The following is a 27,886-nucleotide window of genomic DNA, read 5'->3' on the forward strand; positions in this document are numbered from 1 at the left end:
GGTTTCAGCTGCTGAACCCTCTAGATTCTCCTCCTCCACCCCCACACAGCTTCCCTGCAGGTTTTCCACATCCATCTCCTGCCTGTCCAAGCTGAAGGTGCTGGCTTCCTTGGGAGGGTGCAGTGGAGTGCTCATTCCACACGGAGCCAGGGCCAGCCTCTCCTCCAAATCCGAGTGCCCAGAGACATTCTGGACTGGGCTCTGAACTGGGCTGCTCTCAGCCTCCTCCAGCTCAGCTTTCTCCTTTTTGGACTCGGTGAACTTCGATTCAGTCACCTGCTGCTTTGGCTTTTTGAAGCAGCAATCACAGCTCTTGATTTTCTTCACCCTTTTGCTTCTCTTGTTGTGACACTCAGGGCTTTGCAAAGAGGAGGGCTCAGCACCTGGGACACTCGCTGCTGGGGCACAGTCCCCTGTGCTGCTCTGCTTCTCCTCCTGTTTGCTCTCCTCTGCTGCTCTCCCATCCTGCTCAGACACACAGGGGCTGCCCAGCGACTCCATGGACGCATCACCCTTGCTCTGCTCCACGCTGCTGTCCTCTGGATTCTCAGAGCTGCCAGAGCCCACAGCTTCTCCAGCAGCTGCAGCAATTTCCTGCTTTTCCAGGTCACCTGGCTCAGCTGGCACTGCAGCACCTGTGCTGACCTCAGGCTCACCTTTACCGACCTCCAGTGGACTCTTAGTTTCATTTCCCTGGGCAGATCCCTCAAGGCTCTTGCTCCCTGCCTGTCCCTCTTTCAATTTACCTTCAAGAGAATTGCTTCTACTCCTCACTTTCACGGGCTTTTTCTTCTTTGTGCTCTCCTCCTTGCCCTCAGAGCTGTCAGCCTCGGAGTTTTCTATGCTGGACAGCAACCCTTGGGAAGACCTCCTGGTGTGGTACCGTGGGCGCTCCATCTTCTGCCCTGAGCTGCTGAGGCTGCCCTGACCTTCCCCCTCTGCCCTGGGGGCATCCTCTGCCCTCCTGCCGCCTCTGCTGCCCTCCTCCTCCAGGCCCCTGCAAGCAGGAGAGTCCTTGGAGCTCCAGCCCTCCGCCCCTCTCTCAGGCTGGCTGCTCTCTTTTGTGTTTTCCGTCGTTTTCCCAGGAATTCCCTTCTGCTTCTGGGATCCGTCACCTTTCCCCTGGGACGGTTTCTTCTGGCCAGCTTTCTCCTCCTCTTTCCTCCTGTCTCTCTTGGGGAGCCCATCCTCCTTGTCCTGGCTGCCCGAGGAGCTCTCCACAGCCTCCGAGCGTCTCCGGGAGGAGCGCCGCAGCTGCTTCTGCTGCGGGGACGCTTGTGCCACCTGGCTGTCATCCCCTGGGGCCTGCTCGGAGCAGCTGCTGCTCTCTGGGGGGGTGTTTTCTTTCGAGTCCATGTCCAGCCCCTGGGCCTGCTCCATTTCCGCGATGACGTCCTCGGCTTTCTGGATGTCTGCTTCCGTGGAGAGCAGAGCCTGGGAGTGGCTGAGCAGGATGTGCTCCACATCCTGCACTGCAGAGCCCAGCTCAGCACTGCTTTCCAGGCTGTCAGGGGCCAGGGACTCCTCCGACCTGCTCTGGAGCTTGGATTTACTGCCCTGCAGCTCCATCCTGCTCTGGCGGCGCGTCACCCTGCGGGCGACCGCGGCGGGCTCGGGTTTGGGAGGGTTTTTATCTTCCTCTCCAGATCTCTCTGCTTTAGCACCAGCCTTGCTGCCACCGCTGTTCTCCTGCGTGGCTGCCTCAGGAGGACTCCCAGGCTGCTCTGACACAGAGCTCAGTGGGGCTGGGCTGAAGGGCCTGCTCTCTGCAGCCCCAAATTTCTCCAGGGTGATGAAGGACTGGCGCCTGCTCACGGGCTGGGGGGTGCCAGAGATGATGCCACTGGAGGCTGAGCTGTTGGTGACATCTGAGGTGTCCTCCTTCCCTGCTGAGGCCTCCTGGGGAGCTGCTTCCACAGAACTTGTGGAATCCAACCCCTCTCCGACGGACGTTTCCTCTGCGATCATCTCAGCTGTCTCATTTTTGGCCTCCCCCTCGCTGCTGCCGGCTGGGCTCTCCTCTGAGTGACATCCTTCACTCCCCACGTTTTCCTCCTGTCCCAAAAACATCAACAGCAAAAGGTTTGTCCCTAGGAATCAAACGGAACAGTTGGACTCATCCTATGAATATAATACAGGAGTCAGCTCCACTTCTGGTGCAACAGAACACAACTCACCCACAAGGCTTTTCTAACCACCCTCCACATGATTTATTGTCTGTGTTCTGAATGTTATAAAAGCCACTTTTTAAAACCATTTACTCCCAAGCCAAAGAACTCCAAAAATGCTCCAAGTTATGCAGTATTTCACCTGGCCTGACTGGCACTACAGTTCCAAAAGGAATTCAGGATTTACAATCTTTACCTCAATAAAATACTGGGGGTGATCAGAAACTGCTCGCATAAATCCTCCCATTCTAACATCAAATACCCAATGATCCGGCCTAAATGATATTCTAATTAATGCTCAAGGAATCCATTATATAAAGCAGAACACAGCACTGCAATGGTGTTAAATTTTCTCTCACTTGGTGCTGAGAGTGGAAAACACATCACAAAACCTCTCCTGTTTGGCAGAAACTCTGATTTAGTCCCCATCAGACAATGGGAAGTTACCTGAGGTTGGTCTGCAGGGTCTTCTTTGGCATTTTCTGCTGAAGGTGGCATTTCCCTGGAAGAGAATTACTGAAATCAGTGTTGCTGCCAAAGGAGAACCCTGAAATGACCACAGCTGGGCACCTCTACTCACAAAGAATCCTCCTGGCTCTGGCTGTACTGGGAAAATGAGGTGGTGTCCTGGGAAGCATCCAAGTTGTTGTACATGGCAGGAATGTCAGCCCTGGAACAACACCAGGAATGGAGTCAGACTCTTCTCTGGAATTTATTCTCTCTTTATTTCAAGGCCATTCTTATCAGCTGCATTAAATCTTTGTTTTTGGGGAATAAAAGCTGTGATTGGGATCCCCCTCTGCAAAGAATTGACCACAGCCCAGAGAGTTCCTGCCTCAAGCCCCGCTTACACTGCTGCTGCTGCCTGAGCACAGAAAACACACCAATGTTATCTTCTCAAATCAAAAGAGATCATTCTAAAGATTCTTTTCCAATCAAGATGAGTCTTGGGAATATCCTAATTCCTGACGTGCTGCTGACTCAAGAAATCCTTTCCTCAGATTGTTTAACCCAATCTTTTAATTTCCATGATTTACGAAAAATGACATTTTTATTTCACACTCTGAGTCACAAAGCAAAAATCTGAACTCCAAACTCCAAAGAGTACAGAGAGAGTGTATTTAATCAGAGGAGGAAATGCAATTGCAAGAATAATTTGGCTGCTTTAAAACAGCAAAGCAAGGAACTCTCTTAGCTTTAAACTTCATAACTTGCATGGAAGAACAAGACTCAATGACCTGTGCTGGTGTGAGAAACAGGAACTGAAGTGAAGTCAAGCTCAGCTACTCAAGGAATGACATTGCACATTAAGTTTAAAACAACAAATGACAGACCTCTTTGACCTAAGCACTTCTTTCTGATGTTCTGTCAATATTCTTGGTTTTGTTTCTGGAGGAATAAACACAAAATCAACAGACTTCTCCTCTTCCAGAAGCGTCTCACTTGTTGTCTTAGCAGATGAAAATTCTAGCTTTAACTGCAGAAAGATAAAAAACCCAAGTCCTGGGTTAGGAATGAGAGGAACCGAAAATCAGCAATTTCTGAAGGACATGACCTGTCTCTGTGGGGGATCTGCCAACCCCAAAGCCCACCAAAACCCAAATCTGTCACAATCTCCTCAGAGTGAGGACCAAGGTTCCTTCCTGCCACCCTCCCCAAACCTCAGCACAGAATTCTGACAGGAATATTAAATCTGGGCGGCCCAAGTCGGAAAGAAAAAGATTTCAGCATCCCCAAAGTCCTGATTTTGTCCTGAAGATCCTGGATTTGATTCCAGGACCCCTCTCTGGGCACACTTTACCTTTGCAGGTGTTGCATGCACGTTGCTGGACTTGTCTTTGCCATCGCTTTTGGGGTCAGCTGTCTGTGCCAATATTGAATCCCGTTTCTGTCCCACCTTCACCTCCATTCCACTGATCTTTGCATCCAGCTGGGAATTCTCCATCTGTTCAGACAGAACCACACTGAATGCACTGTGGCAAGGAACTCCCAGCTCACAAACAGTCTCTGTTAAGTTCTAGAATAAAATCATCCCACGCTCACAAATTTCCTGTGAGCTACATAGAGGACAACTTAAATGAATTATTTCAAATTAATTTCTAGAAGTCAAAATTTACAATGCAGGAAGTGGCAAAAACCAGCAGAGTCCTTTGACAGTGCTCACCCAGCAGAGTTTATCATCCTGAACATGAAACCACTGCAGGTCAATCAGGTGAAAAATCCCAGCTGACCTTTCACTCCCCGCTGAACAACCCCCACAAAATCCCAACAAAACATTTACCAGGTCAGAGAAGGGCCCACTGCACTCCTCAGACACCTCGATGCTTTCAAACCCAGGCAGCAGCAGAGGGATTTTCTTTTTGGCTTGGCTTAGCACAGACCTGCTCGACAGCAAAAAATAAAACCTGATTTTAGCTTTATGGGAGGGGAAAGGTGCAGAAGAAGAGCAGCAGCTGGCAGTAAAACCATGCCCCAGCTTGCACAGGGAACCAGAGCGGTACAACAGCACTTGTGAGCTCTTTCTGAGAGGATGCAAACAATGAAAACCCGTTTCTTACTTGAGTTCCTCGGGGTAGGTGAGGGAGGAGGCCTTGGCAAAGGTGCAGTTCCAGAGCTGGGCGCTCTGCTGGCGGATCTGCTTGCTCCTGTGCTGGAAGGCCACGCACAGCACGGGGCTGAGCTGCTGCAGGAGCTCAGTGTCACAGGAGCCCGGGCAGTGGCACTGCAGGCACTGCAGGATCTCTGCCAGCAGCTTCTCCAGCTCGGGGAGAACAAAACACAGGGCTTTTAATGGAAATTCTCAACCGAAATCTGAAATATCTGAATTGTAAGTTAAAAATTAACTTTATTTTTACAGCCCGAAATGCCACATCGCATAGAAGTCCCAGAGCTGAGGGCTCCTCACGTCTAGAATTTAAATTTTAAAGAATTTAAAAAATTAAATCTCAACCCTCACCACATTTTTTTTATTATTATTACAGAAGAAATAGCAGAAGTCTGCTGTTCCACATCCCCCAAGCCCAGTGATTTCTGCAGCAGGTTTACCTTGTTGTTCAGGTTGCTGTAGACTTTGGGTACCTCAGGGAGCCTGCCAAAACAAATCCAATTCATTTCTATTTTGCTGTCTCATTTATACTCAAACATAAACTTTAACAGACAATAGATTCCAGCACTGCACACTGCTTTTAGTGAGTAACTAGAAGGAATCATTTTGTGAAATGAGCCTCAGTTGGGGATTAAACAATTTCCTGATGGAGTTTCCCAGACCTTCCCTTAAATTCCATGGATACTGATATGCTGACTTCAGCAGGAATTAATGGAAAAGTCAGTGGTAATCAGCACAAATTTAAAATTAAAGCTTTTCTTGTAAATGAACTTCTCATTGCACTCCAAATGCTCTCCTTAAACACATTTGCATTAAAAAGCTGAAATATTGGCATTAAAAAGCTGAAGCACCACTAAGCAATTCCATAAATGAAGCAATTCTATATAATAAATATATGAATAGATACGTTCCATGTAAATAAATATATTCCACGTACAAAAAAATCCTTAGGTACAATTAGCCAGAGAACTGTGAGCAATCTGCATTTTTTAACTCATTTTGTAAGCCTGGGATCTCCAAGCTGAAGAGGTTCCTAAATTTGATTGGCTTCCACATGTCCTCCTTCAAAAATATTTATCCAACTTCTTTAAATAAATCTTTTAAAAAAAATGATGCTCAGAACAGAAACTTTTCCATGCTCAGAAAAGAAACTTTTCCATTTTTATGAATAAATGCAAGGAAAACAATGCTCAGGATAAAAGCACCAAGCAATGTTTTTCCCAGTATTTCCTTTTGCTTCAAAACTTCCAGGATTTTGGTGCACATCAAGAAATTATCATTAATTTCCTAGAAAATTTAATGCAAAAAATTCTATTTTTTTTCCTAAATATTTCCATTTCTTTCTCTCAATAAATATCTTCAGTGCAGGGCAGATTACCAGCAGGTGGAAATGAAACCGGAGCCTCGCAGAGACCCGAGAGGGGCAGCGGGGTCACTCTGACGAGCTCCGAGTTTGAAACCCGGAGCTTTCCTCGAGCCCCGCACACCCCGAGCTCCACCCCACGGAGTTTTCCCCAGGCACCCCGGCAACACTGACTTGGTTTTCTGGTAGAAGAGCGCCAGGGGCTGGGAGAAGGTGGCCAGGGCGGCGCCCAGCAGGGAGGGCAGCGCGATGCGGCCGATGGCGGCGTGCAGGGCGCCCAGCAGCGCCGGGCCCAGCGCCAGCAGCGCCTCGGCGTGCTGCTCCCCGCCGCTCAGCTCGTGGAAGGAGTTCAGCAGCAGCAGCAGCAGCTTGAACAGAGAGCTCAGCTTGCCAAGGGGCTCCTTCTTCTTCTTGGCCCAGTCCGTGGGGGTCTGCGGAGCTGAGGGTCAAGAATTCCATAAAAAATTGGGTTTTTTTCCTTACAGCTGAACATTGAGTCCACACCAGAGAAAAAACTCTGTCCCAAGCCAGATCGACATGTGAATAGTTTAAAAATTGATTGAACAACTTCACCACATTTTAATGCATAATTATACATGGTTTCTATTCCTATTTATACTTCTGGCTGCTCAGACTCCGCTTTTAAGGTTTTAATGCCTAATTGAAAAAAAAAAACCACTCCTAAGACAGCACCTGACTCACAAATTCTGTGAGCAGGAGGGAACGAGGAATACATTTTTTTAATTATTTATTTGGAAGTGAAGTTTACATTATGTTATTCCCTCATCAACATTTCCAATTAAAGTATTTAATTCCTTCAGCAGCCCAACACTGCATTTTACCACTTCAACAAATTCCCGTGGGGCAGGTCAATTTTAACTACTTTTTTACCGAATTTTGCTTTTTTAGAAATTATTTCTTCAGCTTTAACAATTTAAGTGGGAACAGGAAACAAACCAAAGAATATTTTATACACAATGACCCCTTCGTCTTCTGTTGAACTCTGATTTTAAACCAACTCTTGAAGCCACACACAGACACCCCAAATTTTAAGTTATTTCCTTACATCTGTTTTTGGGCTGGAATTTCGTGCCATAGGGTGCAAAGTTGATGCAGTCAACCATGACTGACACAAGGTGGGTGAGACCTTCCAGCATGGAAAACACCTGAGGAGGAAAGAGAAACAAAAATCAGCCAGCAGAAACAGAAAACAAGCAGAAAAAACCAAAAATCAATCAGAAAAAAACCAAAAATCAAGCAGAAAAAAACCAAAAATCAAGCAGAAAAAGAGCAACTATACAGAAAAAACCACCCATGGTGATCAGGACAGCAAAGAAACAGCTTTTAATTAAAGGGGGGTGTTGATCTGCACGATCAGGTGAGAGTGATAAAAGTCCATTTTAAATATACACCTCCACTGAGGATGGGCTTCCCAGTCTAATAATTAGGATGAGCAGTGGCAGGCAGCTGGGAGAAGGGGTCACATTCAGCATGAATCAATAAAATGAAGGGTCAAGGCTCCCTGTGTGCTCGAGGACAAAGCCTGCTTGCCACAAAAGTCACCACAGGCACAACAACTAAGCTGCCATTAACAGTCAAAGCACTAATTATTTTTAGTGCATGGAAAAAGATGAGCAAAGCTGCTTTCTTACCCCCTCAATCCATCCACATTTCCCTAAATGAGGCCAAACTTGCTTTAAAAGGGACACTGATATTGTGAGCTAAAATTAGTTGGAATATAACGTCCCACTGAACTTTTAAATTGTTTGTCTTGTTTAGTAATTGCTGATTTTTAAAAGTGGTATTTATCACTTTATTTATTTATCAGGATACAGCAGCACCCAAAGTAGGTTACAACGATGCAATCCTCTCAATTCCAGGTTTTTCAATTCCATTTTTTTTGGTGTTTTTCACAGTATTTTTTCCAAAGTGAACTTTATGCATGAAGGATTTTATATCCCAAACTAAACGTTCATCCCCCTCCCCTTGTGGGGTGAGTTTGGGAATAGGCAATTTAGGCAACAAAACCACTGATTCTTTCAAAAATATTTCTTTTTTATACACCTTTAGGAGTAAAATCCTTTAATTTTGGTGCACAAGGCTGATGGTTCCATGCTCTCCTTCCCAACTGCAGAGCCTGGGTTGGTGCTATTTATAAACACATTTCACCTGACAAATCCCATCTACCTCCACCACGACATTCATTATTATTAATTAGAGACAAATCTGCTTAACTATCTGAATATTTAACCTTCACACTTATTTTCACTCCCTTCTTTCATTTCTCTACCAACTCCTGCCAGCAAAAAGAATTCTTGAAGCTTCCAAGTCTCCCCCAAGCCACTCCACGCTGCAGGAATCATCACAGCAGCATTTACAACACGCATTCTTTGATCTAATTAGAAGGAGATCTGCTAAGTGATCAGTTTTATACTCACTACTGGAGTTTCACCTTCTAGCCCAGATAATATTTTGGCACAAAGCTCTTCACAGCACAGGTTTTCTTCTGCTGTTGCCACCAGGGCAGCACAGCGAGCAAAAGCTCGATACAGGTCAGACCAGGAGCGCAGCAGGGATTTCAGGGTTGGCTTGAACAGAGAGAGAAAAAGTTGGTGAATATCAATATCTGGGACAGAGAAAAAGAAAAAAAAACTTTGTTTTCTTCTGCTGTCAAAACCTAGGGGATTTTTTAGGGTTTTAAGCTGTGGGTTTAGGGTTTTAAATGCAGGGTGTTGTACTGGACCCAAACCCAGCTGAGTGAACCCAAAGTCAGCTCTGAGAGTTGAGAGATTTTATAAATCCCAGAGATTTTATAAATCCCTCGTGGTTTTGAGTTCATTTGATTCATTTTCCCTTACCTGTGGGAATCCCTGAGTGGGGAAAATGTGGGATACTGGCAGCAACAAAGCACTGTACACGGCACTGAAGTTGTGTTCCAGGGCATCCCCCTGGTTCACCTCGTTATTCTGCAACAAGAAAAGAGTTTCATGCTTCAGTATGATTCATTTCTTCAGACCTGGGAACACTTTGCTTGTTAAATGAATAGTTTTTTCCACTCTTCTCCAAGGAGATGATCTCCCAAACACCATTATCTCCCAGATTATCTCCCAAACACCATCATCTCCCAGATGATCTATCTTCTGGGAGAAGAGCTGTTAAAATCTGCTTTTTCAGAAGAGACCCCCTGGGAAAGTCACCTCCCAAATTTTGTCTCAAACTGGGACATTTGAATATTTAAGCTTTATACTTATTTTTACTCCCTTTTATTTCTCTACCAACTCCAGTCAGCAAAAAGAATTCTTCAAGCTTCAAGTCTCACCCGAACCACTCCATGCCACAGAAACCACCACATTAGGATTTACAAAATGTTTTTGTGTCTAATTTAAAAGAGATCTGCTAAATTATGCTTAGCAAAGCTAAAGCTGCAAAATTGGGCTGGCAAACAAGGCTGCCCCTGATTCACTGTGATAAATACAGTTTGCAATCAGATGTTCTGCTATTCCAAGAGCTCAGGAGGATCCTGCTAGCAAAGGGTAAAACGCTCTGTTTCTAAAAGCCAAAATACATCCTAAAATTCAAACCAGTCTAGGAAATGTCTGGTGTTCCTCACTCATTTCAGCTGCAGTAAGTGATGAGCACCCCACAGACCCTAAAACTCATCCCAACCCCACTGATCTCACCCCACACCTCCCACCCTCCAGGCTGCTCCAGCCTGGCCTCGGGCACTGCCAGGGGTGTTCAAGGCATGGAAAGGCAAAGAGGTCCCACAGCCAAGGACCACAAGGAAATGGTTGTTAATCAGGCTGTTGTTAATCAGGCTGTAATTAATTTTTCAGGCTGTAATTAATTTTTAAGTCAGCCTTGTTGCTCCAGTGTGGGATCAGGCTCTGACTTGGCCACAGCATCCCCTCACTGAGCACCCTGAAAATGTGAAGCAGGAATCATCTTTATGGATGTTTTACTTCCTGGACACCAGATTTTACATTTGCTGATCAGTAACACAAATTTCAGGAAGGCAAAGCTCCTCTGGGAATTCCATTCCAGCCCCTTCTCCCCTCCCAGGCAGGAGTTCCCAATTCCCAACATCCCATCCATCCCTGCCCCTGGCAGTGGGAAGCCATTCCCTGTGCCCATGCTGCTGTAAATGGTCACAGCTTCAAGACTTTCTTCATAAATTCTATGATTTTTAGATCTAATAATTAATGAGGAATAATTAATCAGCAACTCCTACATTACAATCAACTTATTTCTAGCAAATAAGGTGGTAAATCTCTTAAATATTCTAATTTATAAGGCTTTTATTACGCTAAAGAGGTCTAACATGAGTAAAACTGAGATGTTCAGGATGTAATTGGACCAGTCTGGGATTTATTTGATTTTTCAAACCAAGCAAATCCAACCCATGGTATTTGAAAATGAACAGGTCCTGGGGGAAACCATTCCCTGGTTTTCACCAGCAGGAATATGCCGAGCTATCCAATTCCAGTATCACCTCAAGACATGGAATTCCTTAAAAAAATTAGAAATGCTCGGCAAAGTTCTCCCGTGGGGGTGGGGAAGAGAACCAAATCCAGTGATGAACGAATGAATTACCTGGTTAATCCAGTCGGTCAGAGGGTTGACAACAATGCTCCACATCCTCCAGAGGTGCTCCTTGCTGCCCACCTGCGCTGCGCTCTGAGCGATGACGCAGAGCACAGACTCGCTGAAAGCCAGCGCAGAGGTGGGCCCGGACAGGGCAAAGCCCACCAGAGCCTCCAGGATCCCAAAGAACCTGCGGAGGGAAATCCCACAGGTCAGAGCTGGCTTTTTCCCAGCTGGAACGAGAGGGGCAATAAAACCGGGGAGGCGTTTCCCGAGGGGTACCTCTCATCCAACACGCAGCACGGCAAGAGGTTGTTCCGGAAGGGCAGCTGGATCAGGAACAGAGCCGGAGTTCCCTGCGGAGAGAGCGGACGAGGCTCAACCAGCACCCAGCAGATGGGGCTGCCCTTCCACAGGATTTCTGACTGCACTCAGCTCTGAGCCACAGCTCACAACTGTCAATATTGTTAGCCAAAAATTCACTATTATCATCGTTATTATTAGCCAGAAATTCACAATTATCGTTATTATTGTTAGCCAGAAATTCACAATTGTCATCGTTATTGTTCGCCAAAAATTCAATTATCATTATTATTGTTAGCCAAAAATTCACAATTACCATCATCATTACTGTTCGCCAGAAATTCACAATTGTCATCGTTATTGTTCGCCAGAAATTCACAATTGTCATCGTTATTGTTCGCCAGAAATTCACAATTGTCATCGTTATTGTTCGCCAGAAATTCACACTTATCATCCTTATTGTTAGCCAAAAATTCACACTTATCATCCTTATTGTTAGCCAAAAATTCACACTTATCATCCTTATTGTTAGCCAAAAATTCACACTTATCATCCTTATTGTTAGCCAAAAATTCACACTTATCATCCTTATTGTTAGCCAAAAATTCACACTTATCATCCTTATTGTTAGCCAAAAATTCACACTTATCATCCTTATTGTTAGCCAAAAATTCACATTTATCATCCTTATTGTTAGCCAAAAATTCAATTATCATTGTTAGCCAGAAATTCACAATTACCATCATCATTACTGTTAGCCATAAATTCACAATTATCATTATTATTATTAGCCAGAAAGTCACAAGTATCATTAATATTATTAGCCAGAAATTCACAATTATCATTATTATTATTAGCCAGAAAGTCACAAGTATCATTAATATTATTAGCCAGAAATTCACAATTATCATTATTATTATTAGCCAGAAAGTCACAAGTATTATTAATATTATTAGCCAGAAATTCACAATTATCATCATTAGTATTGTTACCCAGAAACTCACAACTATCATTAGTATTATTAGCCAGAAATTCAGAATTATTATTAGCCAGAAATTCAGAATTATTATTAGTATTATTAGCCAGAAAGTCACAATTATCACTAATATTATTAGCCAGAAAGTCACACTTATCATTAGTACTATTAGCCCGAAATTCACAATTATCATTAGTATTATTAGCCAGAAAAACACAATTATTATTAGCCAGAAATTCACAACTATCATTATTAGCCAGAAACTCACAATTACCATTATTATTATTAGCCAGAAAAACACAATTATTAGTAGTATATTAGTTAGCCAGAAATGCACAATAATAATTATCATTATCCATATCAGCAACCTGGTAAGCTGGGGATGCCAATAATGGAATAATTTGATTTTTCAAACCTTTCAGCATGAATGAAGCCCCAGAATTAATTGAGACTTACATTTAAAAGATCCATATCAGCAACCTGGTAAGCTGGGGATCCCAACACTTTTGGAGGCAACTCCCTGACAGTGATGTCAATGAGAGACTAAGTGGGGAAAGAGGAAAAAAATATATTTAAATGTATTTTTTTTCTGAGGGTTCAAATATTTTAAGGAAAATGTAATAAATACCAATAAAATAAAAAAAAAAACCCAAAAAACCCAACAAAAAAACCAAAATTTAACAAAAAACCCCCGAAAAATTACAAAAAAATACAAAAAACCCAACCCCCCCAAAAAAAGAAAAACACAAAAAAAGCCCCAACACCCCCCAAAAATACAAAAAAACTCTAAAAAAAACCCCCCAAAAATCCCCCCCAAAATTACAAAAAAATTACAAAAAACCAGAAGATAAAAAAAAGTAAAATACAAAACCCCCACAAAAAAAATATTCCCCCAAAAATACAAAAAAATGCAAAAACCCCCACAAAAATACAAAAATTACAAAAAAACCTCCAAGAACCACCAAAGCCCCCCAAAAACTTCCCCAAAAATGGCAGGAAAAAATGGCAGGAAAAAAATGGCAGGAAAAAAAGGCAGGAAAAAATGGCAGGAAAAAATGGCAGGAAAAAATGGCAGGAAAAAATGGCAGGAAAAAATGGCAGGAAAAAATGGCAGGAAAGGGCAAAGAAAAAGGCCAAAAATGGCCAAAAAATGGCCAAAAAATGGCAAAAAAAAGGCAAAAAAAAGGCAAAAAAAAATGGCAAAAAAAAATGGCAAAAAAAAATGGCAAAGAAAAATGGCAAAGAAAAATGGCAAAGAAAAATGGCAGAAAAAAAATTGCAAAATGAAACAATTTCCTTCAGCTAAAAGGTGTTTTTGCAGCAGAGCAGACCCACGCAGGCAGCTGGGCTGTTCCCTGGAAAGGCTCCCAGAACTCACCAGGACTCTGGGCACAGGCAGAGCGTTGGAGCTCACCGTGTTCTTCAGGGCCTGCAGTAACAGGGTCAGGATCTCTGAGCCCTGCTTCTCCTTCTTGTTTCCTGCAGGAAAGAACAGCTCCAGTCACAGCAGAATGCTCCCTCTGAGCATCATCCAAAATTTAGTGAAAAAGCAAAAGAATTCTGTGGCAATTTGGAAAAATTGATCAAACCCTTCAGAGATTCAGGTACCAATCCCTCAGAGATTCAGGGACCAATCCCTCAGAGATTCAGGGACCAATCCCTCAGAGATTCAGGGACCAATCCCTCAGAGATTCAGGGACCAATTCTGCTCGTGACAGAAATGAAATGCCTAATTTAAATAAAAAATTTTCAAGTTTAATTAGGAAATGGAAACACCTTTGTTTTGTTAAGGATTTGAATTTTGATACATTAATGTTGTTTGATTTTCAATAAAAAGTTTGGATTATTGAGCAGATTCTGGGCTTTCCTTGGATAAAAGATATTTTAAAAATAGGAATCAACTTTTGTACACCTGCAGCCTCTACAGTTTACAATGGAACAGAATCTCAATGAAGAATGAGTAAAAAACTTTAATTTTTGTCTCCATTCCTCAACACTGAAGACTTGAAGAGGGGTTTTCTTCTGAAATTGCTTTAAAACAGAGCAGAATTATTGATTCAGACTAAACCCAAGCAATGAACAATGAACAATTTTGGTCTGGTTTAAAAATAAACCACCTCTGACTGCTGAGCAATGCCAAATTAAAGAAAATGACCCTTTTTTTTTTACCTGCTTCAATTGCTGTTTTTACATATCCATTTATGTCCTTCCAGATAACATTCAGCAAACAATCTGCAAGGTAACAATGGCTTTATTCAGTTTGCAACAAAAATATTCAACAGAACTGCAGCTAAAATACAAACTGTGCTAAAGGACAGATTTGGATTGAAGCCAAAATTAAAATTTCAATGCAAGGCAGAAAAGTTCTACTTTTTATAACACCAGGACATCACACAAAGTGTGGAATTCTTATGCCTCCCTTGCCCACTTGATTTCCCAGAAAATGTTTAAATTTCACCACTGAATTCTTACCAGGAACTTCTTTTCCAATCGCAATAAAGCCATCCTGAACAGCATTTATCAGAGTGCTGGCATGCTTACAAAAAAAAGAAGGGCTACTGATCAGTGGGTACTGGAGAGGCTCTACAAGAACAAAAAAACACAGTCCATAAACCTGTTATTTGCAGTTTACTGGGAAAATAAGCCTTAAAAATAATCAAGTATTTGTGTATTTACAGCATTTTAAACATAAAGAGATCTTAAAACTGATAACACTTACAAGTTTAAATTATTTCACTCGAACAGAAAAGGTTTGAGATGACACGAATGTATTTTTTACAGTTAAATAGAAATATAAAACTCCTATACCTAAACTGAGCACGAGCTTGTTCTGCTTAGCAAAATCCACAACTTGAGGTCCCATGAGGAAGTGGAGCAGCATCTCCATGCCCAGGAGCTGGATGGAAGGGAAGAGCTGCCCTCCTGCTGAGCTGCTGCTCACGGCCATCCTGGGTGTGCCCGGGCTCACGAACAGCAAAGCACCTGAGGGAGGCACACGGATCAGAACAGCACAGGAATTGCAGGGAAAAGCCCCAAATTCCCCAGGAAAAGGACAAATTGTGGAGTGCTGCTGACTGAAAGGCACCTCTGACTGCCAGGTTTCTCAGGTAAGTGGGGTTTGCTATCACAGCCATATTTTTTCCTGTATTTTAAAATATCTGCCCCAAAATTGTCAATTCTGGGGCACCAAATTTTATTTTGGCCACAGAAATCTCCATGGAAGCCGTGGCTACACAGCCACTGAACACCTGCATAAATCTGCTGCTGCACAACAGCTTCCACTGGAAATTGTCCCCTGGAACAGAAATTTAAGAAGTCTTGGCAAAATAGTTTGACCAACTCAGCTGTGATCTCACAGGACTAAGATGAACTTTTTAAAGAAGGGAAAACTCCCCAAATCCAGGGTCCCTGAGGCTCCTGAGTCCAGCAGAACAGAATGGTACAAGCCACGGATGCCAGCAAGGGAAGGAACACCAGGAGTTCCTTACTGGATAATTACATACAAAGCTCAAATCGAGGTGGTTGCACAGATTAAAATTCCTGATGGATCATCATCCCTGGGCAGGGTTTGTGGGATATTGGGAAAGAATTCCTGGCTGGGAGGGTGGGGTGCCCATCCCTGGAAGTGCCCAGGGCCAGGCTGGCCGTGGAAGGTGTCCCTGGATGAGCTTTAAGGTCCCTTCCAACCCAAACCACTCCAAGGTTCTCTACCATTCAGGCAGAAACTAAAATTGCTACAGAAATAAAAGGGCAGATATAAATAGCACATAGACTCACAGATGAAAAAATAAGATTTCAAAGCAGAGCTCCCTTGCAACAGGGAACACAGTTCAGGCCATTAAAACTGGTCCCCAAACTGTGACTGGCACAACTTTTGAAACTTTAAATAATGACTGCAACAGCCTCGCCTTCCCCAATATAAATCATGCAGAAAAATCACTGTCTTGAAGAACAAGCATTATAAATGGAAAAGCAGAACATGCCAAAGAGAAGAGGAGTCTGTGCATGTGACATGGAGCTGGAAATGGTGTTTCAGTACCTGGTTTCTGCCCAGGGGTTGCTGAGCCCAGGCTGGGGTTGTTTGGCCGTGAGGGCGTTCCCGGGAATGCAGCAGCAGGATCCACACTCAGGGTACTCTGGATGAGCGGGACACAAACCTGCAAAGGGACCCCAGCAACAGCTACAACACGTGCAAGCCACAAAGAACTCATTCCCATCACACACGCTGGGCTGCTGCTCACAAACCAGAGCTTCTGGGTATTCAGAATGAATGACAATGCCCAACCAAACAAAAACTCCTGCTGGGTGGAGCATTTTAATAATCCTAAGAAAATACTTTTCCCTCCCTTTACTCCCATCTTGAAGATGAATTTAATGAAATCAGGTGTTGAACAGAAACAGGTCCATTCCACCTACAGTGGGACTAGAAATGGAACACCTGCATCAGTTTTCTTTCCATTTTCCTAAATATTTATGGTCTTTGCACCAGTTTTCCTGTGGCAGCCTTTTCCAAGCCCACATTTCCTTGGAGAAAGGAGAAAAGAGCCTCTATTTAACATGTTTATAAACCATGACTGCACTCAGGGCAGATTTTCAGAGGTGCTCACAGGACATTCCCACAGACTCTCCAATATTTTGGGGCTGTGAGTCCCAAATATCCCCTCTACACAATCTGCGAGTCACACACCAGGACAAATCAGCTCCTTGAGGGAGTCTGATTTCAGCAACAAAGCAGAAAGGGATGAAGCAGGAATATTTTACATCCTGCTGCACAGGGATCAGGACTGTTGTCACCTGAGTTACCTGCTCAAAGTTTGAGGGCAGGTGAGGTCCCAGCCTCATCAGCAAATACCACCAGACCTCCAGCTTGGTCAGGGCCAGAGCCTCTGTCCTCACGTGGATGGAGCTCAGGGGCTGCATCAGCAGTTTCAGCCTCTTAGCACTGCACAGGATGTCTGGGAGGATCCAAAATGTGCATTTTAAACAACACAGATCACTGGATCACAGCTCAGCAAAATCTGATTCAAACATTATGGTTTGTTTTCCCAATATCTTTTAGCTTCAAATTCAATTAACAGTAACTTGCAAAACTCAACCACACCAACCTTTCAAATTCTCTTACTGCTCCAATTATTGCTTAAAACATCTCTGCAAAAATCGAGTGTTTATATTCAATGCAAAGACTGAAATTAAAGTTTCTGCATTCCAGTGTGACCCCACTCGAGAAGGGAGGCTGGACCCAACCTGACCCACGTTGGGATTGTGATAAACAGAAATTCCCTCTTGCCTGCTCTGTTAGGCCCCATCTGCTCCAGGGACAGGAAAATCAAACCCTGAGTTTTCAGAGGAGCACAATCAAGGTAAAAAATATTGTATTTTGACACAAAGGCAGACTAAAAACCTGTCCAGGTTCAGGTTACACCTTTAAAACAACTTTTTTTTTAACACCTCTGGAATCCTGAAGTGTTGCCTTTCTCCAGTTAGACCACACCATCCAAAATAAAATAGACAGAATGTTTTATTCTCTATTTCACTGCTGTTTGGATCATTTATAGCACTACAAACCACAATTTACTCATCTTATTCTAGTTCTAGCATTCCCAGCAGAAAAATTAGGATAGAACAAATGATCAAACTATCCCCTTGCCTCAAAGAGAAACGAAAACAAGGAAAAAGCCAACCAAAACTTGAATTTTAGCTATGCACACAGTGAACTTTTCTGCACCATGATGTGGATATCCAGTGGTAAACAAACAATGCAATGACCACTAACAGATTATTTTTTCAGTTATGTATTAATACATATTTATGAATTCAGGTTAAGTATTAAAGTACATATCCCAGAGTGCACATTTTCCCAGTTATGTATGACTTGTACTAACACAAATCGGGGTAAATATTTTATTTTAACCTACCTGGATTTAGAGCAAAGTTGTCAATGAGGCTCTTCCAGGCAATGAAGGCAATTTTCTTCACCACAGGGGAGCCGCTGCGGAAGCCCAGCTCCTCCAGCTGCAGCAGGGAGTTGATGAAGCTGCCACTGCGATGCAGAGTCTGAGCAGGAAGAAATTCGCCATGAAAACAGACTGCTGCTCTTCAGAACCCTCTGCTAAAGATTGATTCCTGTCCTGCTTACCTTTCCAAGCAATCTGACAAACAGGGGCCACAGTTTTAGCACGAAGGTCTCGTTTTTGGAAGAAAACAATTTCTGAAGTTCGGAAATTAATTTCTGCAGGCAGAAAGAAACAGAATTTCTACAAGAAACCAATTTAAAATATTCTAAAAACTACACGCTCATACCAACGTCTGGGGACACAACCAACAGACAAGATTGGAGATCATGCAGATGTATTTTTTCCAATTAAACACATATATATATATAACTCAGATATCTAAATTAAGCATGAGTTTGTTTTGCTTAGCAAAATCCACAGCTGGAGGAAGTGGAGCAGCATTTCTGACGTTCCTCCATCAGGATTTCATTCTGTACCACACAGCATTTGCTACCACCTGATTCTCTTTTCTGCTGAAGTTTATGGCTCTTATTGGCAGTGGCAACCAACAAAACAAAATTCATGTCTTCAAATATTTCCACTTCCTCCAACTCTGAAGTCAAAACACGCCCCGACCCCAAACACCCCCTTGTTTGGTTGTGTTTTTGGGTTTTTGAGCAGAAAATAAGGTGAAATAAATGAGCCAAGTAAGGCCAGTCCTGGCAGTGAAGGGGAACATGAAGAGCTTCATCAAAGACACCCAGGGGCTGCTGCTGCACAGGATGGGGACTCTTGAAGGACATGGAAAATGCTGAGCATCCTCTGCTTTCCTGCCTCCCTCTCCACCCTCAGCCCTCCAAATCCTGCCTCCCATCCCCTCTGCTGCTGGGCGCTTTTTGGCAGGGAATATTTACATTTCCATTTTTTTCCCACTACCACCACTGGCATCAAGAAGTTGCTGTCAAAGCACAGGAAATGAAATGACTGCTCCCCAGCAGCCCCACGGGCTCCTGCTGCCCAGAGGCCCTGCACTGTCACTCACTGTGGTCATCAGGTGCTCGGTGACAGCTGCCACCTCCTGCTGCTTCTGCAGGAGCAGTGGCATTCCCATCTCCAGGGCAGTGGCACCTCTTAGCTGCACTTTGTGAGCCGAGTGGACAACCAGGGGGATGATCAGCTTTGCCCACCTCACAGCCTCTTCTCCCATCTGGGCCGGGGCTTGCTCCATTAAGCTGGATCCAAAAAAAACCAGGGATTAGAGTTCTCCAACAGACAGCTCAGGCACTCAAGTGATCTTTGGATCATCAAAAAATGCTCTAATTCAATCCAGGGTTTATACAAAACCATCCCATTTTTTTTTTATCAACTGTATTTTGAGGTTGTACTAAAAGTGCAGAGTTCAAGTGTTATTTCAGATAAATCTCTTCAAAAGCACAACAGCCTGACTTGAGAGCTGTGCTTCCCATTTTATCACAACAATTCGGGCACAGGAGCTGAGAGCCTGACAGGAATGCACAATGCCCAAGGAAGGTTTGGCCATGAACCATCCCTGGGAGTTCCCAGGAGCCCAGGCAGCTCCCACACAGCTGGGAACAACTCCCAGCAGCTTCTGGACAAATCCCAAGCCAGGTTTGGACAGGCTCCACGAACACTGGCCTGGTCAGAGCTCTGATTTCTCCTCCTATTCCCAAAGTGTTAGAGCACAGCATGACAAAATTCCACACGTTTCCAGCAGCCCACCCACACCAAAAAACATGCAGAAATGGGAATATCTGGAATATATTCATGTTAGGCTGAATCTAGGAATCCTGGAATTTTTTTAGGTCCCCCTTTTCCCCAGGAAAGTCAAATCCCCATCCCTACAGTTTATGGAGAATTTGCTGCACTAAGGAAAAGTTCTGCCTTTCAAGTCATTTTATTAAAGCCAGAGGACAAGAACTGTTTAAAAGAACTTTTAAAATGGATTTGCAGCTCAAACCAGATGCCGAAAGTTTTCTCTTAAACTTAAAAAGGAGTAAAAATACAAGCTCAATGTACTTACTAGCACAGAAATTAAATTAGCACTAAGTAAAGATGAAATTAGAATATTTCAGTTCTGCTGACCAGAACAACCTGCTCACAGTGATGGTCCCAAAAAGTCACTTTTGGAATTAGACAGGAATTTCAACAGTGTTATGGGAAACATTGCACTAACACGTGCTGCCAAGGAGGTATTTCTAAATAAGGTATTTTTAAATAAACCCCCAAATAATGGCAGAGAATTTCTCAAGCAGGCAAGTTCTGGAAACAAAATGTAAGAACATGACTTGGGAAGCACAGGCGAGAGGGGGGAAGTAATTCCTAAAGAGCCACTAAAAATGAAAGCAGTATTGTTTAATTTCTGCATCAGAATGATGACATTATTATTAAGACAATACTTTAATTAATTATAACACACAAAAGAAGCGGTGCACAGCCCAGCAGCTCCCCAGTTCAGCCCTGGGCACAATTCCATGGAATATCAGCTGTGCCAGCTGTGTCCCCTCGTCCTTGACTTGGAGCAAACTCTGCTCAGCAAGAAGGAAAACACCCCTGGTGTTCTCAACACCATTCCCATCCCAAATCCCACCCACTGCACTCAGCAGCCACCTCCAGCCCAGTGAAAACCAGGGCAACGCTGGAGGAAAACAATCCTCAGCACAACAAACAACTCAAGGAGCTCTGGAGTTTTTCCTTTAGTCCATTCAGTGCCACTTGGGTTTTGTCTGAGGTTTCCCCCTTCAACGAAGGCTGACAGTGGAATATTGCAGAGCACCCACCGGATAATGACATTAAGTGCTTCATATTCGACCACAACTGACTGAACTTCTCCTTTAGTCAGGATTGTTTCCAGGGTAGAGAGAATATTGGACACCTGAGGAACCAAGAGAACAGCACAGTGAGCACCTGCATACAAGTCATTCCAGGAGGAGCTGGAATTGTGACATTTCACTTTCCAGGATTGTGTTTGGATTATCTTGTTTTAAACATCATTTTTCTCCCCTGTGGTATTTCACAGCTTTCTGATAGGACTGCTCACATTACAGGTTTCCCCTCAAGGAGAGCAGTTATTTCTGGCTCAGGCTTTCCAACAACTGATATTTGGCTGTCAGATTTGATGGGGAACAACCTTCAGGTTCAAAAGCTACTGAGAGGAGAGCGACAAAGAATTTGCCTCCTCCCCCTAGGACAGGACAGCACCAAGATGAGAACTGAAGAAAGCCACCTTCTTTTAAACAATTTCTGGAGCCTCCTCTCTGTGAGAAATGAGGCCACCAAAAGAACAGTGAAGAAACTCACCTCCTTTCTAACAATTCTTGACAGTGAAGGAACTCACCTCCTTTCTAACAATCCTTCACAGTGAAGGAACTCACCTCCTTTCTAACAATTTCTGGAGGAAATGCCTGCTTGGAGATGACCCAAAGTGCCCGAGTGCGAGTGTTCTTGTCCGAGGATTTCACAGCAACGCTGTTCACTGCTGCCAGCAGCTCCTGCATTTCAGTGCCTGAAAGAGAGCACACAAAGCCTCAAAATCCTCTTCAACAGGTCACTCTGCCCACTTCAATGAGCCCAGAATCCATTCAGCTGCAAGCCCCAATGATTTATTGCCTTAAACATCACTTTGGAGCAGTTTCTCTCCTACTAAAGCAGCCAGAAAGCTGAAAATGTTATTAATTAACATTATTAATACACAAATCAATACACCAATATTAATTATTAATATAGAAATTATTAATATAATAATCAATACACAAATACTAATAATGCAGTGCATCTGTACTACCTGGATAAGAATCCATAAAATGAGAAGACAGCTTTAGCTGAATACACCTGAGCTAAGGATGAAGTATTTAATTACTGAAAATTTATTGGATTTTAAGTGAATTTAGCAGCACTTTGGTCATAACTTGACATAAATTTATTTTGGAGCCTACAAGAGCTTTTTGTTACTGAAGGTGGTAAAATTGTAGCTCATTACATAAAAATTAATAAGGTTAATTAATATAGGACTTAGATCCAGCTAAGAACACAGATGGAGAAATCATGTGCTCCTTTAAAATTCCAGGGTGAAAAGGTGTGATTCATTGCAATTCTGCACTTTGTGGGTGAACGATCTGACAATGAGAGAAATGGAAGGACACTTCCACTCCTCTGCCCTGAGCAAAAGCACACCCAAAGGTACAGGAGCTGCTTGTCCTCTCTCCCTTTTCAACTCCCCATTGTTTCCAGGGCTTTGTGACTTCTGGAGCCTGACATTCTGTGGTGAAACTGTCATTTATCAACTGGTTAGAAAAAAATGAGAGGAAAGAAAGATCCCACACAGACATTATTAGAAATGCCTCGTTCTCACAGGAAGTCAGGGGGAATTTTGCACAATGGGAAAGCAGAAGACACTGAAGAAATGGAGGAGAACCAAAAAAACCAATTTCAAACAGGAAAAATGCTCTCTCCCCTGCTACCAAAACCCTGTGGTCTTACCTTGAGGCAAAGGTAAAGTTCTCAAAACCAAAAGCTTTTTTGAAAGGGGTTTAGCACTTTCTAGGAAGGCAGAGCATAAGATTTTGGATTAATCTGAAATAGCTGGGGCTGGACTAGATGACCTTTAATGGTCTCTTCCAACTCAAACCACTCCATGATTTGAGGGAACAAAGAAATCTCCAAGAAAAAGCTGGAAAATGTGGAAAAGCTCTACTGTGCACTCCCAAATCCTACAAATAGGCCCTTCACTCTTTTCCCACAAGAATCTCTTTTTCTGATCACTAATTCCACACAACTAATTAGTGTACTAATTGCTACCAAAGCATTTAATGAAACCAGAAGTCAGTGAAACAGAATTGGTGTGACAGCACGAAAAAACATCACCACACTTGTGTAAAAGAATTAATGAGCTGATTACATTGCTCAGATTACAGAAAAAACCTGGTCAAAATGAAAGCAAATGCTAAAAAACCATAAAAAAAGAGCTCTGAGGTATATATTTATAGTAATTTTATATTTATTGCTTGCTTACCAGATAATTCAGCTGTGTTGTTTGAATTAAAAGTGCAGAAGCCCAAGGCCTGCAATGCTGCATTACTGAGCTCCAAGTTTGGACTGGAAATGTGTGCCTGGAAAAAAAAAAACCACAACCCAAATCCACAGAATCTCAGGTTAGAAAAGGAACTGAGAAATATTGAGCTTATTGTCTGAATACCAACACTGCTGGGAAGCTGGAAAAAGCAAAGACTTGGTGAAAAATCCACCCAGGCAGGAAACCCTCCCTGGATTCTGTACACACCAAATCAATACAGCAATTCGAGGTGCTGAAGGCATTTCTGCTCCCTGTAATAAAAACATCTTTAATGAAATAAATCCCAAACATCCCAAGTCTTTCACTTTGGCTGGGTATATTATGGTCTCTCACTTGACTCTCCAATTGTTTTTAGGTTGCTGAAACAGAAGGGAAAATGGCTAAGAACAACCTTTACATCACTCCTTAAACCTCCTCTGCATATTCTGAATTCTGAAATGTTTCTAAGGCAGCCACAACACACTATCTCTCCTGGCTGGAAGATTAGATTTGCCTGTGGGATGCTGCCTGAACACATCCAACCCAGCGTTTTGGTTTTTAATGCAGTAATTCCTCATCACAAGAATGATCTATTTCACCTAAAAACCCCTCTCCTGCTCTGCCACTACCCTGCATTCCCATTAAAGGTTGGATTCCATGACTCGGAGATTTTCCCAACCTTAATGTTTCTGTGACTCCATAAATGAACTGAAATTGGAGTCTTTCAGTGCCCACTGACCTTGCCCACCAAAATAAATCTTTGCTCACTGAAGTGTGAGAGAACGGAATGGAAGAACCATACCTTGAACACCTTGCAGAGCTGAGGGAAGTGTTTCCTGAAATCTGCAGTGAATGCTTTGCCTCCTTCACCACTCAAGCGGCTGCAAGGAGCAGGAGGGAAAACAAACAATATTTACAGGTTAAATACCTTGTAACTGACTTAACTTTCCACTTGTGACACACAGCAGCGTGTTTTCCTGAAGGGAATCGACACAACACCGAAGGACCTAAAGAGCAAAAATGCCAGCACAAGGTCTGACCCAGCAGCAAAATCCCGTGTTACAGCACAAAGTGAAAAATGAATCATTTTCTGCTTCAAGAACACGCATAAAAACATTAAATGTTTCCATGTTTTGGTCAGCTTCTATAAAAACATTAAAATTTAGCATGCAAACTTTAAATGGCTTGCTGCAAATTAGAAAAAAAACGGAAATACAGGAGCTGAAAAAGCACTTTTCCTGAAACAAGCAGTTCCAGAACGCAGGAAAATCCCGGTCTGACAAGCAGCAAGGATGACTTTGCACACACGTGAGGAACATCCTCGCAGAAAAGCTGTAATTATCCCATAAAACATTAATCATCAGCTTCTCGCTGCAAAACCCAAACCGTGCCGAGTTCAGCCATCCAGGGACAACCTGAGAAACCTGTTGTTGTTAACACTTACATCGAGAGGGGTTTTTTGCTGTCAGCTATTTCTAGAAACCTGTAAAATCTGCCACGCGACTAGCTACAGCTTTAAATTCAGCGCAGAACCGAAGGGAGACACCGAAAGAGCCGGTGCCTTTGCACATGGCATATTCGGACAGATGCAGGTACAGGCACAGCCCCACGGGCAAGAAGCGCCTTCCAGAAAGAAATGCAATGGAAACACGGCGAACGCCAACTAAAAACTTCACCCGTCCAACCATAAAGCCGCAAAGCTTTGTCATTATAAGAAAGTTATTATTTCCCAGCGTTTTCTTCACCCACCTCTGACGATCCCCCCGGAATCCAAGGGGAAGGGAGGCTCTGCGGTGCGCAGACCCCGTGGTGAAGATGCGCTCCTTCCTTCCTCCCTCCTCTTCCTCCCCTTCCTCCTCCCTCCCCCCAGCCCCGCATGTCTCCCGCGGTGTCCCCGCGGCCACGCCGCCCCACCGGGCCGGCAGGTCCCCGCTGCCATCGCCCTGCCGGCTCCGTCTCTCTCCACTGCGGGCCCGAGCCCTCAGGCCGCCCGCTCCCCTCCGCCAGCGTGCGCGTCCCCCGCGCTCACCTGACGATGGTGAGGTGCGCGTCCGTCAGCTCTCCCGGCGGCGCGCCGGGGTCCTGCAGGGTGCGGAGCAGCGGGCCGAGGCTGGAGCCGGCGTTGGGCTCGGGAGCGGCGGGGGCGGGCTCTGGCCCGGGGCCGGGCGCGGCGGGCTCGGGCTCGGGGCCGGGAGCGCTCATGGCGACGCCGCCACCGCCGCCCCTCAGCCCCGCGCGCCTCCCGCGCTAAGATGGCGGCGCGCGCGGGCCCGGCGGCGCGCGGGCTCCGGCCAATGGGAGCGCGGCCCGGAGGTTCCCGCGCCCCGCGGCAGCCCCGCCCCCCGGCGCTGATTGGCGGGGGCGTGGCGGGAAGGGCGGGGCGCGCGCGGGGGCGGGGCCGGGCCGGCGCTGAGGGCGCTCGGTCGGAGCGGGCGGCGCGGTGTGAGGGAGCCGGGAATAGCGGCGGGACACGGGCATCGCCCGCCGCCGCCTCCCGGCCCTGCCCGACAAACCCGCCCTGAGAACGCTGTCCAAACGCTCCTGCAGCTCCGGCGGCCTCGGGGCCGTGAGCGTTCCGCGGGGAGCCTGGTCGGTGCCAGACCACCCTCTGCTGGAAGAGCCTTTCCCCGATTTCCCACAGAAACGTGCCCTGACACGGCTCCGGCCATTCCCTGCCTCCTGTCCCCGGTCACGAGGTCGGAGGTGACCCTCGGGAGGAAGCACGTGAGGTCAAATCCCTAATTAAGACTGGAAATGAACTCCAGCTCCATAGGAGCTCCAGCCGGAGTTCCCTGAGCTCCCCTGGGGTGAAATGGGAAATCCCGAGGTGTTGGAAAGCCCTGGAGCTCCGGGACAGAGCCGGGCCGTGGCTGAGGCTCGGTCACCTCCAGGGCTTCCCTGTGCCACCGGAGATGCCCAGCGGGACTGGCTGACCTGGGTTTCTTCCCCCAAAAAATATCCCATGGAGATTCCATCTGTTCCCTGGTTCTCATCCCTATCCATCCAAGACTTGTCTCTTCCCAGTTAAAGAAAGAACATCAACAAAAACCCCGCGCCGAGGTCATAAATAAAACATTGACATTCTCCCGCGCCGAGGGTAAATAAAACATTGACGTTCTCCCCGTGCTTTTTTCCTTATTCTCTTCCCTATGGGCAAGCGCTGCGGCTGATCCTGGGAAATGGGAATGCTGTTGTGCAACACAAGGTGGCAGGATTAAAAAGCACATTTTGAATCCAGTTACATCCCAGAAATGCGGCGATGCCAAACTCCTTTCGTGGAGTGTTGGAAATAACCAGGAGGGGAGCTGCGATGTTGTTCTCCAGTACAGCCAGAAAGCAGCATTATATTCCCAGAGAAATGACAAAGCTCAGAAATGAAATAAATTAGAAGAAATAAAGCAAAAAGTGGGCTGATTTGCTTAAGAAATTCCTTGTGCGAAACTATAGGGATTTGTGAAGGAATTTTGAACGAGTTAGAGACAGCACCTCTGAGTTTTCTAGATGATGGGATTCATTTTTCTTCTGCACAGGCAGGAAGGGTGAATTTGGCTCACTCCTTCACTGCATGGCTCAGAGGGTCCCAAGACCCTCAGTTACGAGACTTTTTAAGGATCTATTGACCAATAAAGCACTGCCAACAAGGAGATTGATGCTTTTGGCCCAATCCTTAAATATTTTGTCTCATGAACTCATGTGTAAGCTTTCTTAGCCAGTCCTGTCATGACACCAAACCCACAGTGCTGCTTTCTGAGCTCCTTGGTCACCTCTGTAACTGCTTTTATTTTTTCTATATTTTTATTTATCTAATATTAAACTCTAAAACTCTAAACTTTCTTCTACTTAGCTTAACATGTCTCTGCTTTAAACTATAAATCCACATTCTTCTAGCACCTAAATTTAGAACCCTTTTCCAAGGTCTCAGATGAAATCCTGTGTTTAATTCTGAACTTTGGCTTCCAGGCCCAAAGCTCTGAGAGTTCCCTGCGTTTCAGATTCCAACACAAACCATTCCTGATGAATTCAGGTGATGAGGAGTAGAAATGCTGCAAAAAAAAAAAAAAAATGGAATTCACAGGAAAATTCTTAGTGGGCATTAGATTTCGGCAGAGCTGGAGTCAAGAAAACACTCGGGAGGCAAAACTTATTTATCCTTTAGATAAATAAAATTAATGAGGTTTGCAAGGAACAAAAATAACTCACTGCAGGCTTGGTGGGATTAGACCAGAGGTAGCTTTAATGCTGCTTCAGGTAAAAACATTTGGAGAAGGATTTAAAATCAGCAATTTCAACTGGAACAGTCTTAAATATTTCAGTTCAGCAATTTCAACTGGAACAGTCTGAAAGGATTCTAATTTCAGTAATTTAAACTAGAACAGTCTGAAAGGATTTAAATTCAGCCATTTCACCTAGAACAGTCTTAAATATTTCAGTTCAGCAATTTCAGCTAGAACAGTCTGAAAGGATTTAAATTCAGCAATTTCAACTAGGACAGTCTGAAATTATTTTAAATTCAACAATTTAAACTAGAACAGTTGTAAAGGATATAAAATTCAGCAATTTCAGCTAGAACAGTCTGAAAGGATTTAAAATCAGCAATTTCAACTGGAACAGTCTGAAAGGATTTAAATTCAGCCATTTCAACTAGGACAGTCTGAAAGGATATAAAATTTAGCAATTTCAACTGGAACAGTCTGAAAGGATTTTAAAATCAACAATTTCAGCTAGAACAGTCTGAAAGTATTTAAATTTAGCAATTTCAACTGGAACAGTCTGAAAGGAATTTGAATTCAGCAATTTCAACTAGAATAGTCTGAAAAGATTTTAAG

The 27,886-nt window shown here is 44.2% G+C and overlaps 1 protein-coding gene across 2 annotated transcripts in view; it reads right to left on the bottom strand.

The window, feature by feature from the left end:
• The window catches only part of LOC119703449 (telomere-associated protein RIF1-like), a 29,094-nt gene extending 3,039 nt beyond the window's left edge, over nt 1-26,055 (bottom strand). The window contains exons 1-29 of one of the 2 annotated variants that reach the window (XM_038143367.1): nt 25,090-26,055; nt 23,863-23,941; nt 23,022-23,118; nt 21,385-21,515; nt 20,791-20,885; nt 19,035-19,224; nt 18,136-18,228; nt 17,915-18,053; nt 16,803-16,954; nt 16,039-16,156; nt 14,808-14,981; nt 14,472-14,582; nt 14,169-14,231; nt 13,378-13,478; nt 12,456-12,542; nt 11,003-11,076; nt 10,730-10,910; nt 8,995-9,102; nt 8,575-8,724; nt 7,203-7,302; nt 6,311-6,575; nt 5,214-5,256; nt 4,727-4,929; nt 4,450-4,549; nt 3,970-4,113; nt 3,503-3,645; nt 2,749-2,838; nt 2,616-2,670; nt 1-2,055 (exon numbers count right to left, since the gene is read on the bottom strand). The exon at nt 1-2,055 is cut by the window's left edge and continues 543 nt beyond it. In XM_038143367.1, the coding sequence (XP_037999295.1) occupies nt 1-2,055; nt 2,616-2,670; nt 2,749-2,838; nt 3,503-3,645; nt 3,970-4,113; nt 4,450-4,549; nt 4,727-4,929; nt 5,214-5,256; nt 6,311-6,575; nt 7,203-7,302; nt 8,575-8,724; nt 8,995-9,102; nt 10,730-10,910; nt 11,003-11,076; nt 12,456-12,542; nt 13,378-13,478; nt 14,169-14,231; nt 14,472-14,582; nt 14,808-14,981; nt 16,039-16,156; nt 16,803-16,954; nt 17,915-18,053; nt 18,136-18,228; nt 19,035-19,224; nt 20,791-20,885; nt 21,385-21,515; nt 23,022-23,118; nt 23,863-23,941; nt 25,090-25,262 (5,514 nt within the window). In that variant the 5' untranslated portion in view covers nt 25,263-26,055. The remainder of the gene's footprint in view (nt 2,056-2,615; nt 2,671-2,748; nt 2,839-3,502; nt 3,646-3,969; nt 4,114-4,449; nt 4,550-4,726; nt 4,930-5,213; nt 5,257-6,310; nt 6,576-7,202; nt 7,303-8,574; nt 8,725-8,994; nt 9,103-10,729; nt 10,911-11,002; nt 11,077-12,455; nt 12,543-13,377; nt 13,479-14,168; nt 14,232-14,471; nt 14,583-14,807; nt 14,982-16,038; nt 16,157-16,802; nt 16,955-17,914; nt 18,054-18,135; nt 18,229-19,034; nt 19,225-20,790; nt 20,886-21,384; nt 21,516-23,021; nt 23,119-23,862; nt 23,942-25,089) is intronic. The other variant, XM_038143366.1, reaches the window with a different exon arrangement.
• Between the last annotated feature and the right edge of the window lie 1,831 nt (nt 26,056-27,886).

The sequence above is a fragment of the Motacilla alba genome, chromosome 7 (genome assembly GCF_015832195.1).
Source record: "Motacilla alba alba isolate MOTALB_02 chromosome 7, Motacilla_alba_V1.0_pri, whole genome shotgun sequence".
NCBI lineage: Eukaryota > Metazoa > Chordata > Aves > Passeriformes > Motacillidae > Motacilla > Motacilla alba.